At 39.5% G+C, this 13,149-nt stretch overlaps 1 protein-coding gene and 1 long non-coding RNA gene across 12 annotated transcripts in view; one reads left to right on the forward strand and one right to left on the reverse strand.

Moving 5' to 3' along the window:
- Positions 1–13,149, forward strand: part of LOC121817390 (uncharacterized) — a 79,783-nt gene that overhangs the window by 56,101 nt on the left and 10,533 nt on the right. The gene's annotated exons all lie outside the window — the stretch shown is intronic.
- Positions 10,810–13,149, reverse strand: part of FKBP5 (FKBP prolyl isomerase 5) — a 118,552-nt gene continuing 116,212 nt past the window's right edge. For all 11 annotated transcript variants that reach the window (XM_042237053.2, XM_042237052.2, XM_060403115.1 and 8 more), the window contains one exon: positions 10,810–13,106. In XM_042237053.2, coding sequence (XP_042092987.1) covers positions 12,999–13,106 — 108 coding nt within the window. In that variant the 3' untranslated portion in view covers positions 10,810–12,998. The remainder of the gene's footprint in view (positions 13,107–13,149) is intronic.

Here is a 13,149-nt window from a genome sequence, read left to right on the forward strand (position 1 = left end):
CTGTGTTGTTTTGGGTTCAAGTTTATACACCCTTTCTGTGTTTCCTATCTAGAGAAGATCCTTTAGCATTTGTTGGAGAGCTGGTTTGGTGGTGCTGAATTCTCTCAGCTTTTGCTTGTCTGTAAAGCTTTTGATTTCTCCTTCATATTTGAATGAGCTCCTTGCTGGGTACAGTAATCTGGGCTGTAGGTTATTGTCTTTCATCACTTTAAGTATGTCCTGCCATTCCCTTCTGGCCTGAAGAGTTTCTATTGAAAGATCAGCTGTTATCCTTATGGGAATCCCCTTGTGTGTTATTTGTTGTTTTTCCCTTGCTGCTTTTAATATTTGTTCTTTGTGTTTGATCTTTGTTAATTTGATGAATATGTGTCTTGGGGTGTTTTGCCTTGGGTTTATCCTGTTTGAGACTCTCTGGGTTTCTTGGACTTGGGTGACTATTTCCTTCCCCATTTTAGGGAAGTTTCCAACTATTACCTCCTCAAGTATTTTCTCATGGTCTTTCTTTTTGTCTTCTCCTGGGACTCCTATGATTCGAATGTTGGGGTGTTTAACATTGTCCCAGAGGTCTCTGAGGTTGTCCTTATTTCTTGTAATTCTTTTTTCCTCTGTTTCATTTATTTCTACCATTCTATCTTCTGCCTCACTTATCCATATCTTCTGCTTCCGTTATTCTACTGTTGGTTCCCTCCAGAGTGTTTTTGATCTCATTTATTGCATTATTCATTATATATTGACTCTCTATTTCTTCTAGGTCCCTTGTTAAACATTTCTTGCATCTTCTCAATCCTTGTCTCCAGGGTATTTATCTGTGACTCCATTTTGTTTTCAAGATTTTGGATAATTTTCACTATCATTATTTGGAATTCTTTATCAGGTAGATTCCCTATCTCTTCCTCTTTTGTTTGGTTTGGTGGGGATTTATCCTGTTCCTTTACCTGCTGGGTATTCCTCTGTCTCTTCATCTTGTTTACATTGCTTTGTTTGGGGTGGCCTTTCTGTATTCTGGCAGTTTGTGGAGTTCTCTTTATTGTGGAGTTTCCTTGCTGTGGGTGGGATTGGATGGGTGGCTTGTCAAGGTTTCCTGGTTAGGGAAGCTTGTGTTGGTGTTCTGGTGGGTGGAGCTGGATTTCTTCTCTCTGGAGTGCAATGAAGTGTCCAGTAGTGAGTTTTAAGATGTCAGTGGGTTTGGTATGACTTTGAGCAGCCTGTATATTGAAGCTCAGGGCTATGTTCCTGTGTTGCTGAAGAATTTGCATGGTTATGTCTTGCTCTGGAACTTGTTGGCCCTTGGGTGGCACTTGGTTTCAGTGTAGGTATGGAGGCTTTTGATGAACTCCTATTGAATAATGTTCCCTGGAGTCAGGAGTTCTCTGGTGTTCTCAGGGTTTGGACTTAAGCCTCCTGCCTCTGGTTTTCAGTCTTATTCTTATTCTTGAAGCCTCAAGACTTCTCCATCTCCTTTCAAAGACAATGGGCTGCAGTTTTGGGTGTCTGATGTCCTCTGCCAGCATTCAGAAGTTGTTTTGTGGCATTTGCTCAGCGTTTAATGTTCTTTCGAAGAATTTGTGGGGGAGAAAGTGGTCTCCCCATCCTAGTCCTCTGCCATCTTAGGACCTGCCCCCCCAGGGTCTTTTCTAATGAGTCAGCTCTTCAAATTAGGTGGCCGAAGTATTGGAGCTTTAGCTTCAGCATCAGTCTTTCCAATGAATAGTCAGGACTGATTTCCTTTAGGATTGACTGGTTGTATCTCTTTGCAGTCCAAGGGACTCTCAAGAATCTTCTCCAACACCATAATTCAAAAGCATTAATTCTTCAGTGTTCAGCCTTCTTTATGGTCCAACTCTCACATCCATACATGACTACTGGAAAAACCATAGTTTTGACTAGATGGATCTTTGTTGCAAAGTGATGCCTCTGCTTTTCAATCAGCTGTCTAGGTTGCTCATAGCTTTTCTTGCAAGAAGCAAGTCTCTTTTAATTACATGGCTGCAATCACCATCTGCAGTGCTTTTGTAGCCCAAGAAAATAGTCTGTCACTGTTTCCATTGTTTCTCCATCTATTTGCCATGAAGTGATGGGGCCAGATGCCATGATCTTAGTTTTTTGAGTGTTGAGTTTTAAGCCAGCTTTTTCACTCTCTTCTTTCACCTTCATCAGGAGGCTTAGTTCCTCTTCACTTTCTGCCATAAGGGTGGTGTCATCTGCATGTCTGAGGTGATTGATATTTCTCCTGGCAATCTTGATTCCAGCTTGTGCTTCATCCAGCCCATCATTTCCCATGAGGTACTCTGCAGAGAAGTTAAATAAGCAGGCTGACAACATACAGCCTTGACATATTCCTTTCCCAATTTGGAACCAGTCTGTTGTTCCATGGCCAGTTCTAACTGTTGCTTCCTGACCTGCATCCAGATTTCTCAGGAGACAGTTAAGGTGGTCTGGTAGTCCCATCTCTTGAAGAATTTTCCACAGTTTGTTGTGATCCACACAGTCAAAGCCTTTAGCATAGACAATGAAGCAGATGTTTTTCTGGGATTCTCTAGTTTTTTCTATGATCCAGTGGATGTTGGCAATTTGATCTCTGGTTCCTCTGCCTTTTCTAAATCCAGCTTGTAAAACTGGAAGTTCATGGTTCATCTATTGTTGAAGCCTACCTTTCTCTCCTTACTAGTAGGTAACATGCTCAGATTTTCTATTTCTTCCTGATTCAGTCTTGGTAGATTTTAGGTTTTTAAAATTTTATTCACTTTCTTCTAGGTTGTCCAATCTGCTGTAATATAATTGTTCATGTATGTGTTAGTTGCTCAGTCATGTCCAACTCTTTATGACCTGATGGACTTAGTCCGCCAGGCTCCTCTGTCCATGGAATTCTCTAGGCAAGAATACTGGAGTGGGAAGCCATTTCCTTCTCCAGGGGCTCTTCGCAACTTAGGGATCTAACTCACATCTCCTGAATTGCAGGTGGATTCTTTACTGCCTGAGCCACCAGGGAAGCTCATAATTGTTCACAGTGGCCTCTTATTTCCATAAAATAAGTTGTAATCTCTCCCCCTTAATTTATTTTAGTAACTTGAGTCTTCTCTCTCTTTTTTGTCTGTCTAGCTAAAGTTTCTTCAGTTCTCGATCTTTTTAAAGAACTAACTTTTGATTTCATGTATTTTCTGTATCATTTTTCTATTCTCCCTTTCATTTATACCTGCTTTCATCTTTATTATTTCCTTTCTTCTGCTAGTTTTGGGTTTAGTTTGTTCTTTCTCTGGTTACTTAAATTATAAAGTTAGGTTGTTGATTTGAGATCTTGTTTTTTAGTGTAAATGTTTATAGCTAAAAAAATTTCCCTTTAAGATTCTCTGGTGTTCCAGCGATTAGTATTTGGAATTTTTACTGTCAAGGACCTGGGTTCAGTCCCTGGTCAGGGAACTAAGATTTCACAAGCTGAACAGTGTGGCACACACAAAATATTTTCCCCCTTACTTAGTCTCACTTTTGCTGTGTCTTAAGTTGGTATGTTGTGTTTTTTATTCACTTATCTCTATTTCTAGTATCTCCTGTGATTTATTTTTTGACCTGTTTTTAAAAGTATATTAATTTCCAAAATTTTGTGTTCTTTCCAGTTTTTTTGGTTATTGTTTCTAACTTCATCTTATTGTGGTCTTGTAAGACATTTATCTTTTAAAATCTGTTGTGGCCTAATGTGGTCTATCTTGGAGAATGGCCTATGTGCAAGTGAGAAGAATGCATATCATGTTATTGTTGGGTGGTGGTCTGTATATATCTGTTAGATCTAGTCCTCTGTTTCCTTAATTATCTTCTATCTGGTTGTTCTCTCCATTCTTGCCAGTGGGGTACTGATGTCTCCAACTGTTACTGTAGAAATGTCTCTTTCTCCCTTCAGTGCTTCCATTTTTGCTTCATTTATTTTCATGGTTGGTCATTAGGTGCTTGAACACTGTAATTGTATAATTTTCTTGCCATATTGATATATTATTAATATATTTTTGTTGCTATTCAGTTGCTAAGTCATGTCTGACTCTGACCTCATGGACTGCAGCATGCCAGGCTTCCCTGTCCTTCACTATCTCCTGGAGATTGCTCAAGCTCATGTCCATTGAGTTGATGATGCCATCCAACCATCTCATCTTCTGTTGCCCTCTTCTTCTGCCCTCCATCTTTCCCAGTATCAGGGTTTTTTTTTTTTTTCCCCCCCCCAGTGAATCAGCTCTTCATATCAGGTAGCCAAAGTATTGGAGCTCTAGCATCAGTCTTTCCAATGAATATTCAGAGTTGATTTCCTTTAGGATTGACTGGTTTGATCTCCTTGCTGTCCAAGGTACTCTCAAGAGTCTTCTCCAGAACCACATTTCGAAAGCATCAATTCTTCGGCACTCAGCCTTAATGGTCCAACTCTCACATCTGTATGTGACTACTGGAAAAAACTATAGTTTTGACTACATGGGACTTTGTTGGGAAAGTGATGTCTCTGCTTTTTCAATACACTAAGTTTGTCATAGCCTTCCTTCCATGGAGCAAGCATCTTTTAATTTTGTGGCTGCAGTCACTATCCACAGTGATTTTGGAGCCCAAGAAAATAAAATCTGCCACTGTTTCCCTTTTTATTCCCCACCAATTTATTTATATATAATGTTCTTTGACTTGTAACCTTTCTTGGTTTAAAGTCTGTTTTGTCTGATGTTAGTATAGCCACTCCTGCCCTATTTTGGCTGCAATTTGCATGGAATATTTTTAAATTTCACTTTCAACCTGTTTGTGTTTTTGGATGTCAGGTGAATTTCTTGTAGGAAGCATATACTTGAATCATGTGTATCATCCATTTTGCCCATCTCTCTGTTGAATGGAGAGTTGAATCCATTTATATTTAGAATAATTACTGATAGAAAGAGACATCTGTTATTGTTTTCTATATGTTCTGTAGGCTTTCTGTGCCTCAGTTGCTGTATTTGTCTTCTTTTGTGTTTAGCTGATTTTTTTTTAGTGAAATGTTGAAATTCCTTTTTATTTTCTTCTTTGTATATTCTATAGTTATTTTTTCAGTTACCATAGAGATTATATTTAACATAAAGTTATAACATTCTATTTGAATTTATAGTAGATTCATAATATACAAAACTGGTCTTTTACAGCTTCATCTCCAATCATTTCAGTTGTTGATGTTATTAAAATTTTCACACACTGTGTGCCCGATACATAAGTAATCATTCTTTCAAATGTATTAGCTTCCTATATTATGTAGAAAACAAGATTTGGAGTTACAAACTAAAGTTACAGTAATATAATAAGTTACATTAATAACTGCTTTTTATTTTATTTTTTTTTATGTTAGTCTCTTAAGTAATATAGAAAACTAAGGACAGTTACAAATCATTTTTATAACATTACTTTTATTATTACCCATGTATTTACTGTTACTGAAATTTTCATTTCTCAATATGCCTTTGAGGTACTGTCTTGGGCCCTTTCATTTCACCTTGGAGGTCTCCCCTGAGCAGGTCTTAGTGGTAACAAATTCCCTCAGCTTTTGTTTATCTGAGAATATCTTAACTTCTCCCTCGCTTCTGAAAGGCAGTTTTGCTGGGTAGAGGACTTTTGGTTGACCTTTTGATTTGAGCACTTTGAATATACTGGCCCACTGACTTCTTGTCTCTGTTTTTTTGAAGTATATTTGACCTATAACATTACAACATAGTGATTAGATATTTCTGTGCATTACAAAATGATCACTGTAATAAATCTAGCTACTGTCTGTGCCAAAGATACATTATTATTGACTATATTCCCTACACTGTACATTTCATCCCTATGACTCATTTGTTTTGAAACTGGAAGTTTGTACCTTAATTTCTCTTACCTCTTTCACTCATCCCACACTCCCTCCCCTCTAGCAAGCACCTTTTTGTTGCTGTGACTCTATTCTGTTTTGTTTTCTAGATTCCATATGTAAATAAAACTGTACAGTATTTCTTTATCTGACTTATTTCACTTGGAATAATATCTGTAGGCCCATCTATATCATTGCAAGTGGCAAAATTTCATTCTTTTTTATGGCTTATAAAGTGTTCCACACACACATCTTTATCCATTCATTCATTGATAGACACATTGCTTCCATATTTTGGCAGCTGTAAATAATGCTGCAATTATTTAGGATCTTTTCTGTTTCCATTCAAATTTTAGAATTATTTATTTTAGTTCTATGAAATTCCACTGATTTAAAATTTTTTAATTTTAAAAAATATTTTAAAAATAGTTAATAAAATTTTAGCTTCATCAGCTTAGTTGTGGCATGTGGGATCTAGTTTCTTGACCAGGGATCCAACCCTGTGCTGGAGATCCTTTCTTCTCCCAAGTATGTTAAGCATCTTTATGATCATTACTTTGAATTCCTTATTGGATAGATTGCTTATCTCCACTTCACTTAGTTGTACTCCTGTGCTTTTGTCTTGTTCTTTCATTTGGAACATATTCCTTTGTTGCTTCATTTTCCCTAAATCTCTGTGCTTATTTCTAAGTGTTAGGTAAGTTGTTTATAGTTCCCAGTGTAGGAGATGTCCTTGTGGGGGCCAAGTAGTACACCACCCTCTGGAAGCAAAGTTATGTGATTTAGGGGTGTTGACTTTCTTCTCTCTTGCTGCTTTCAAGATTGTTTATCCTTTCAAAAATATGATTATAATGTGTTGGTTTTGGTTTCTTTGAATTAATCTTACTTGGAATTTGTTGAGCTTTTGGGATGTTCACATTTGTGTGTTTCATCAAAATTAGGAACTTTCAGCCATTATGTCTTCTAATTACTTTTCTGCCCCTCTCTGTCTCTTTTTCTAGACTCTCATGATATCTACTCGATGGTGTCCCACAAGTCCTTTAGGCTGTTTCCTTTTTCCAGTCTTTTTTTCTTTTTGTTCTTCAGTCTGAATAATTTCCACCATCCTATCTTAATGTTTATTAGTTTTTTCTTCTGCCTGCTCAAATCTGCCTTGGAATAATACATCTAGTGAATTTTTCATTGCAGTTGTTGTGCTTTTCAGCTCCAGAATTTTTTTGGCTTCTCTTTAGGTTTTTAAAATCTCTTGATTGATCCATTTTGTTTACACATTGTTTTCCTGACTTTCTCCATATCTACCTTTAGTTCTTCGAGCATCTTTAAGACAGTTGTTTAAAATTTTGGTTGTGTATCTGTCATGTCTTTTTCAGGGGAAGATTCTGTTGAATTATTTTTTCCTTTAAATGGGCCTCCTGTTTCTTGGTGTCTTGCTTTTTTTTTGTTGTTGTTGTTGTTGAACACTGGCCATTTTAATCTAATAATGTGGCATTATCTCTGGAAATCAGATTCTCCGTCATCCTCAGGGTTTTGAGTTTTTGTTTATTTTTATGATTATTGTAGGCTGTCTTTGTACTGAGTCAGTCTGAGGTATAAACGTAATGTCTTCAGGTCTTAGCCTTTCCCCGGGCACATGTGGTCTTTCTCATTTTCCCCATATAAGCAGTTGTTTTTGAATGTGCTAGGTTTTAATGTTTGGCTCCTAAAAGGGAGATGAAGATGCAAAACGTGAAAGATACAAAACGCTGCTGGAGTTTTGAGCCAGAGGCTTACATTGATGGGGGCGAGATGAGACAACACCTGCCTACCTCTTTGCATCTCAGTAATCAAGCAGAAATCCCACTCAGGGCACAGATCCTCAATATCCAGGGAACACAGTCCCTTTTGCCCACCCTAGTTCCCACAAGCTGTGTCAGAAAACTTGCAGAGCTACCTGCCATGTTGTGGTTGTAGTGGATGAGTAGCTTCTATTGTGCTAGGTGAAATGAACAAAAACTGCCTACAATTTTCCATCCATGCCTGGAAGTTGTAGTTGAGTTCAGTTCAGTCGCTCAGTCATGTCCGACTCTTTGCGACCCCATGAATCACAGTACGCCAGGCCTCCCTGTCCATCACCAACTCCTGGAGTTCACTCAGATTCATGTCCATCGAGTCAGTGATGCCATCCAGCCATCTCATCCTTGGTCGTCCTCTTCTCCTCCTGCCCCCAATCCCTCCCAGCATCAGAGTCTTTTCCAATGAGTCAACTCTTGGCATGAGTCAAAGTACTGGAGTTTCAGCTTTAGCATCATTCCTTCCAAAGAAATCCCAGGGCTGATCTCCTTCAGAATGGACTGGTTGGATCTCCTTGCAGTCCAAGGGACTCTCAAGAGTCTTCTCCAACACCACAGTTCAAAAGCATCAATTCTTCGGTGCTCAGCCTTCTTCACAGTCCAACTCTCACATCCATGCATGACCACAGGAAAAACCATAGCCTTGACTAGACGGACCTTAGTTGGCAAAGTAATGTCTCTGCTTTTGAATATGCTATCTAGGTTGGTCATAACTTTTCTTCCAAGGAGTAAGCGTCTTTTAATTTCATGGCTGCAGTCACCATCTGCAGTGATTTTGGAGCCCCCCAAAATAAAGTTTGACACTGTTTCCACTGTTTCCCCATCTATTTCCCATGAAGTGATGGGACCGGATGCCTAATCATTTTCTGAATGTTGAGCTTTAAGCCAACTTTTTCACTCTCCTCTTTTCACTTTGATCGAGGCTTTTTAGCTTCTCTTCACTTTCTGCCATAAGGGTGATGTCATCTGCATATCTGAGGTTATTGATATTTCTCCCAGCAATCTTGATTCCAGCTTGTTTCTTCCAGTCCAGCATTTCTCATGATGTACTCTGCATAGAAGTTAAATAAACAGGGTGACAATATACAGCCTTGACGTACTCCTTTTCCTATTTGGAACCAGTCTGTTGTTCCATGTCCAGTTCTAACTGGAAGTTGTAAGGCTCTCATAAACTCCTGAATTCCAAAATAGTTGCATCAGACAGATTCTTCCGCTGTAGGTGTCGTCTCAGTGGGAGGTTCCTGGTGCCTCCTATTCTTCGATCTTCCCAGAATCCTCCTTCACTTCACATTTGATCTACCCTTGTGAGTGGAAATAGATTTAAGATAACTGTGGCCCGAAGACCATAGATCCATTTTGCAGATGCACCCCGAGTCAAGTTGTTGGCTGGTTCCCAGCACCTCAAGGACCAAGATCAGGTTGCCGGGATTGGTAGAAAACCATGTGGTTCTGGCCTCCACATTCCAAGGCAGGTAACAGGAGTGAAGGGCCACTGAAGTAAGAGATGTGAAGGGAGGAAGCCTATTTGCTGAGTATCTACTGAGTACCAGTTTGGGTATAGTGTGCTAGATGCTGAGATGGGGATGAATAAAGGAATGTGTAAGTTTCTTGATGTCTCAGCGGAGGATCATGAGTTTACTGTGTTTGGGCTGGTGTCACCTTTAGGAAGACTTTGGTATCTATAAGAGGGCAAGGGTATATAGGCGGGTTCATGTTTTTACACTGAAAAGATCAGACGTTCTCACTGTGGCAATGTGGTTGTAAGCAGATATCAAATCAGTAGAGTAACTGGAGTTAGTCATTGCATTGCCAAATACTAATCATTAGCTACTTGTTCTTCCCGCCTTATCTCCTTGCTCAAACTTCTGAGTAGCTAACTTCTTGCTGTAGGCATTATGATTTTTGGCTTTAAATTTATTTAAGAAAGCACATTATCCAAGTAGACCCAGGACAGAAATATTTAATGCCTCAGGAAAGGCTTAGACACTTGGGGAATATTTATAATGTGTCAACTAAGCCAGGTTTTAAATACATATCCCAGAATTCCTTCCTTATAGTTTCAGTAAGGACCACATGATCTTCTGTGCGATTCAGAAAATGGCAACAGTGCAGCAGCTACATCCTTTTTACATGTGGAAGCGTAAAGGGTGTTTAAATGTCTGACACATGGGATGCACCCAGTAGTTACGACCCGTTTAAGCCTGAGGCTGCAGGGCAGCTTTTCTATGCACTTGTTCTTAGCAATTCGCACCAACCTTACCCATGTCAATGCCTGGCAGATCACTGAAGGTTCCACTACTTGACCTTGATTATGTTAAAAAGGTGAGGGTCCCTCCAAACAAAGATATTGAAGTGTTTGCTCAAAAGGAGCAGGGTGCAGAGGAAAACCTTTTGCCTTTTCTTGCAGCAGCCAGATTCTAATGAGGATCTAATATCTGGTTTGTTTTGCACTGTGAATAAGGGTTCACAATGTATGTGACATCAGCTCTTTAGGCCTTCACACTGTGTGAATATCCAAGAAAAATGCTAGAGAGGAAATACTTGTTTAACACGTAACAGTGCGTGACACATGCTTACTTATATTTTATGTATTTATTAAAGGGCACAATTAAACCTCTTCACTTCCCAAACTGAACCTACCTTACAGTGAAAATGGTGGAATGTCTACTGGTGAATGAAAACACAGAATCCTCTTCTTTTTCTGATTATTTGGTTCATTTGAACGAAGATGCATGACTCCATTGCCTGTATCCCAATGCTGATCTCAAGTTGTGTCTTAGAGCAAGGAGTAGGACAGTGTTGTTTCTTGTCAATTTTCTGAGGTTTCATTTTTTTCAGCTGGGCCCCCAAAGTAGTTTCCCAACCAAAACAACCTTTTTCTTGGAGACTACTTGAGCAAAACCAAGAATAACAGTGGGGGTAGGGTGCTTCCCAGGTAGTTCAGTGGTCCACCCACCAATGCAGCAGAAGCAGGTTCGATCCTTGGGTCAGGAAGATCCCCTAGAGAAGAAAATGGCAGCCTACTCCAGTATTCTTGCCTGGAGAATCCTCTGGACAGAGAAGTCTGGTGGATTACAGCCCATGGGGTCACAAAAGTGTCAAACAACTTAGCGATTAAAACAACAACAAGAAGAATGGGAAATCACATTTGTTTTTCTGAATTTATTTAAGGAACACCAAAAAAGTACATCTGAATAGTTTTAAAAACCAATCTGCTATTAATTCATCTGTCTCACCACTCCAAATGCAGTCTAAGAGACAGCTGATTTCTAGACAAATTGTTTAAAATTACTGAATTTGATACAAGAATACATGAGTGGTGATGGGCACCTTGTAATAGTTTCCTGTGAACCACCTGCCCACCCTTCCCCTCTGTCCCCTCCACACATTCCTTTTCTGTTCCCGTGACCCATAACATACACTAGGGAGACGGTGGGCTAAGAGAATCTAGTTTTGGGAATACTATTTTGCTTGTTACCTGCAAAAATCTAACTGGCCTTTTTAGGATCTAATTTGAATCTTGGCCTCATTGGAGTCATGCTCTAGTCAACAGAGCTACAAATACTAGACAGTTAAGCAGACAAGTAAAATCAACTTTTGCTTTATATTCTCTAGGTGAGATTGGGGCTTTTTAAAGAAATACCTCATGAAAAAAGACAAATGTGTACATGAGAAATTAAAAAGAATTCTAGTTATCATTAAAGGAGAAACTCAATTCCATTTGTTCCATAGAGACGAAAACTGGTATAAAAAGGAAATGACTTTATTTTTATGTTTTAACATGGGTCCTAACCCAAGAATAAAAGTGTTTTGTTAAAACCACCATAAAAATAAAAATGAATCTAAAATATAATTGCCAGTGTTTAGGATTTAAAAAGGTTGAGCTGTTCCAGGTTGAAACAAATGTTTTTTGGGTTGCCCAATGCATTCCTATGAGTGTTTCTTATTTCTTAGGCTGTGGGACTAGAAAGCCGTGCTTAATCTCGCTTACCCGTAAGAACTAAAATTCAACTACATGTACGTATTTAAGACTTGCCCTAATTCAATGCCCAAGTACTGGAGATTTTAGGCTAGATGTACCTGCATGGGAAGCTGTTTTCAACTCTTTTCCACAACTCATACCAGAACAAAGCAGCTATCAGTGCAGGAAAACAAAGCCATAGCATGTCAAATCTGCAAGGAAAATGGTTAATGTAGAAGAGCAATGATTTATTTCTTCAACCTCACAGATTTTGTTTTTAAAAATTAAGCTACTTAGTAGTAAAAAGTCAAAAAAAAAAATAGGAGTGTAAATAAACTTCCATATATCAGTATACACATGTTTATGAGACAGGAATTTTAAAAAGACAACAACAAAAAAATGCTTCAAGGATCCTAGATAGATAGGTTAAATAAAAACTCACTCCACATCAAAGATACAAGAACAAGTCTGAAATTCTTGATAGGAGAGGTCAGAATGGAAGTTAGAAACTGAACGGTAGCAATGAGCAGGCATTACTGGATGCAACATTCTTTCCTACCAGAGACAGAGGAGGGAAGAACAAGCACTATTCTGACTGTTCTCTTCACATTTCAGTGTCTCAGAACTTCATCCAAAGCGGGGAAGGCTAATCCAGAACCTCCTGCTCACCATCATGGAAGAGTGTTTTAGGAATGACAGGGTCCCCCTCGGGGGACAGGCTGCGGGGCAGAAACCACTCTCACAGTGGGGTTTCTTGACTAAGGCGGCAAAGTCAGCAAGCGAGATGCCTCTGAGGTTCTGGCTTTCAAGTGTGTGATGCTGCTGTGGACCTGAGGGGGACCTGGCCCCTCTACAGTGGGTTCTGTTCGTTAAAAATGCAAGAGCTTGCATTCAGAGCACTTCAGTCATTTGGAAAACAAAACCTCCCCCACCCTCAACTCTCCCCTGCCCAACTATAGGAAAGAAAAAACTCATCAAGCATTGATTTCTAGGTTTCTGCAGTGCTATTAAAGTTCAATCAAATGTAAAACCTAACAGACAGCCCCCAATTGTTAGAATGATCTCAAGGGACCCGGAATTGGATATTGCAAGTTGACATCAACTGAAATGAGCTGGACTTAGGTGCTGGCTCACTCTCCACACTGACAGGCGCTGCTCTGTTCCACCTGGAGTGGTCCCACGCTGCCCCCGCGATGAGACCTCTGGGCAGCAGCAGGGTGGTGGTTTTTTGGGAAGCTACTGGTTTTGCTGTTTGCTTCCAGAATCACATAGACTATAACAAACTTTACATTAAACACTGTTTAGTCCTGAGTTGGGTGAAAGCCCATGGAGGAGGGGCCGAGTTCGTTAGGACTCTTCCCTCCGTGGCGTGGTGTCATACGTGCCCTTCGGCTTTCTGCTCGTCCATCGGCGGACTTCCTATTTCTTTTTCGTTGGTGACCCCTTCTAAAGTCTTCTTGCTCATTGCTTTACTGGCCTCTTCCTAAGGAGCAAACAGGGAATCAAGAGGGTTAGAGGAAAAAAGA

This window comes from Ovis aries, chromosome 20 (genome assembly GCF_016772045.2).
Source record: "Ovis aries strain OAR_USU_Benz2616 breed Rambouillet chromosome 20, ARS-UI_Ramb_v3.0, whole genome shotgun sequence".
NCBI lineage: Eukaryota > Metazoa > Chordata > Mammalia > Artiodactyla > Bovidae > Ovis > Ovis aries.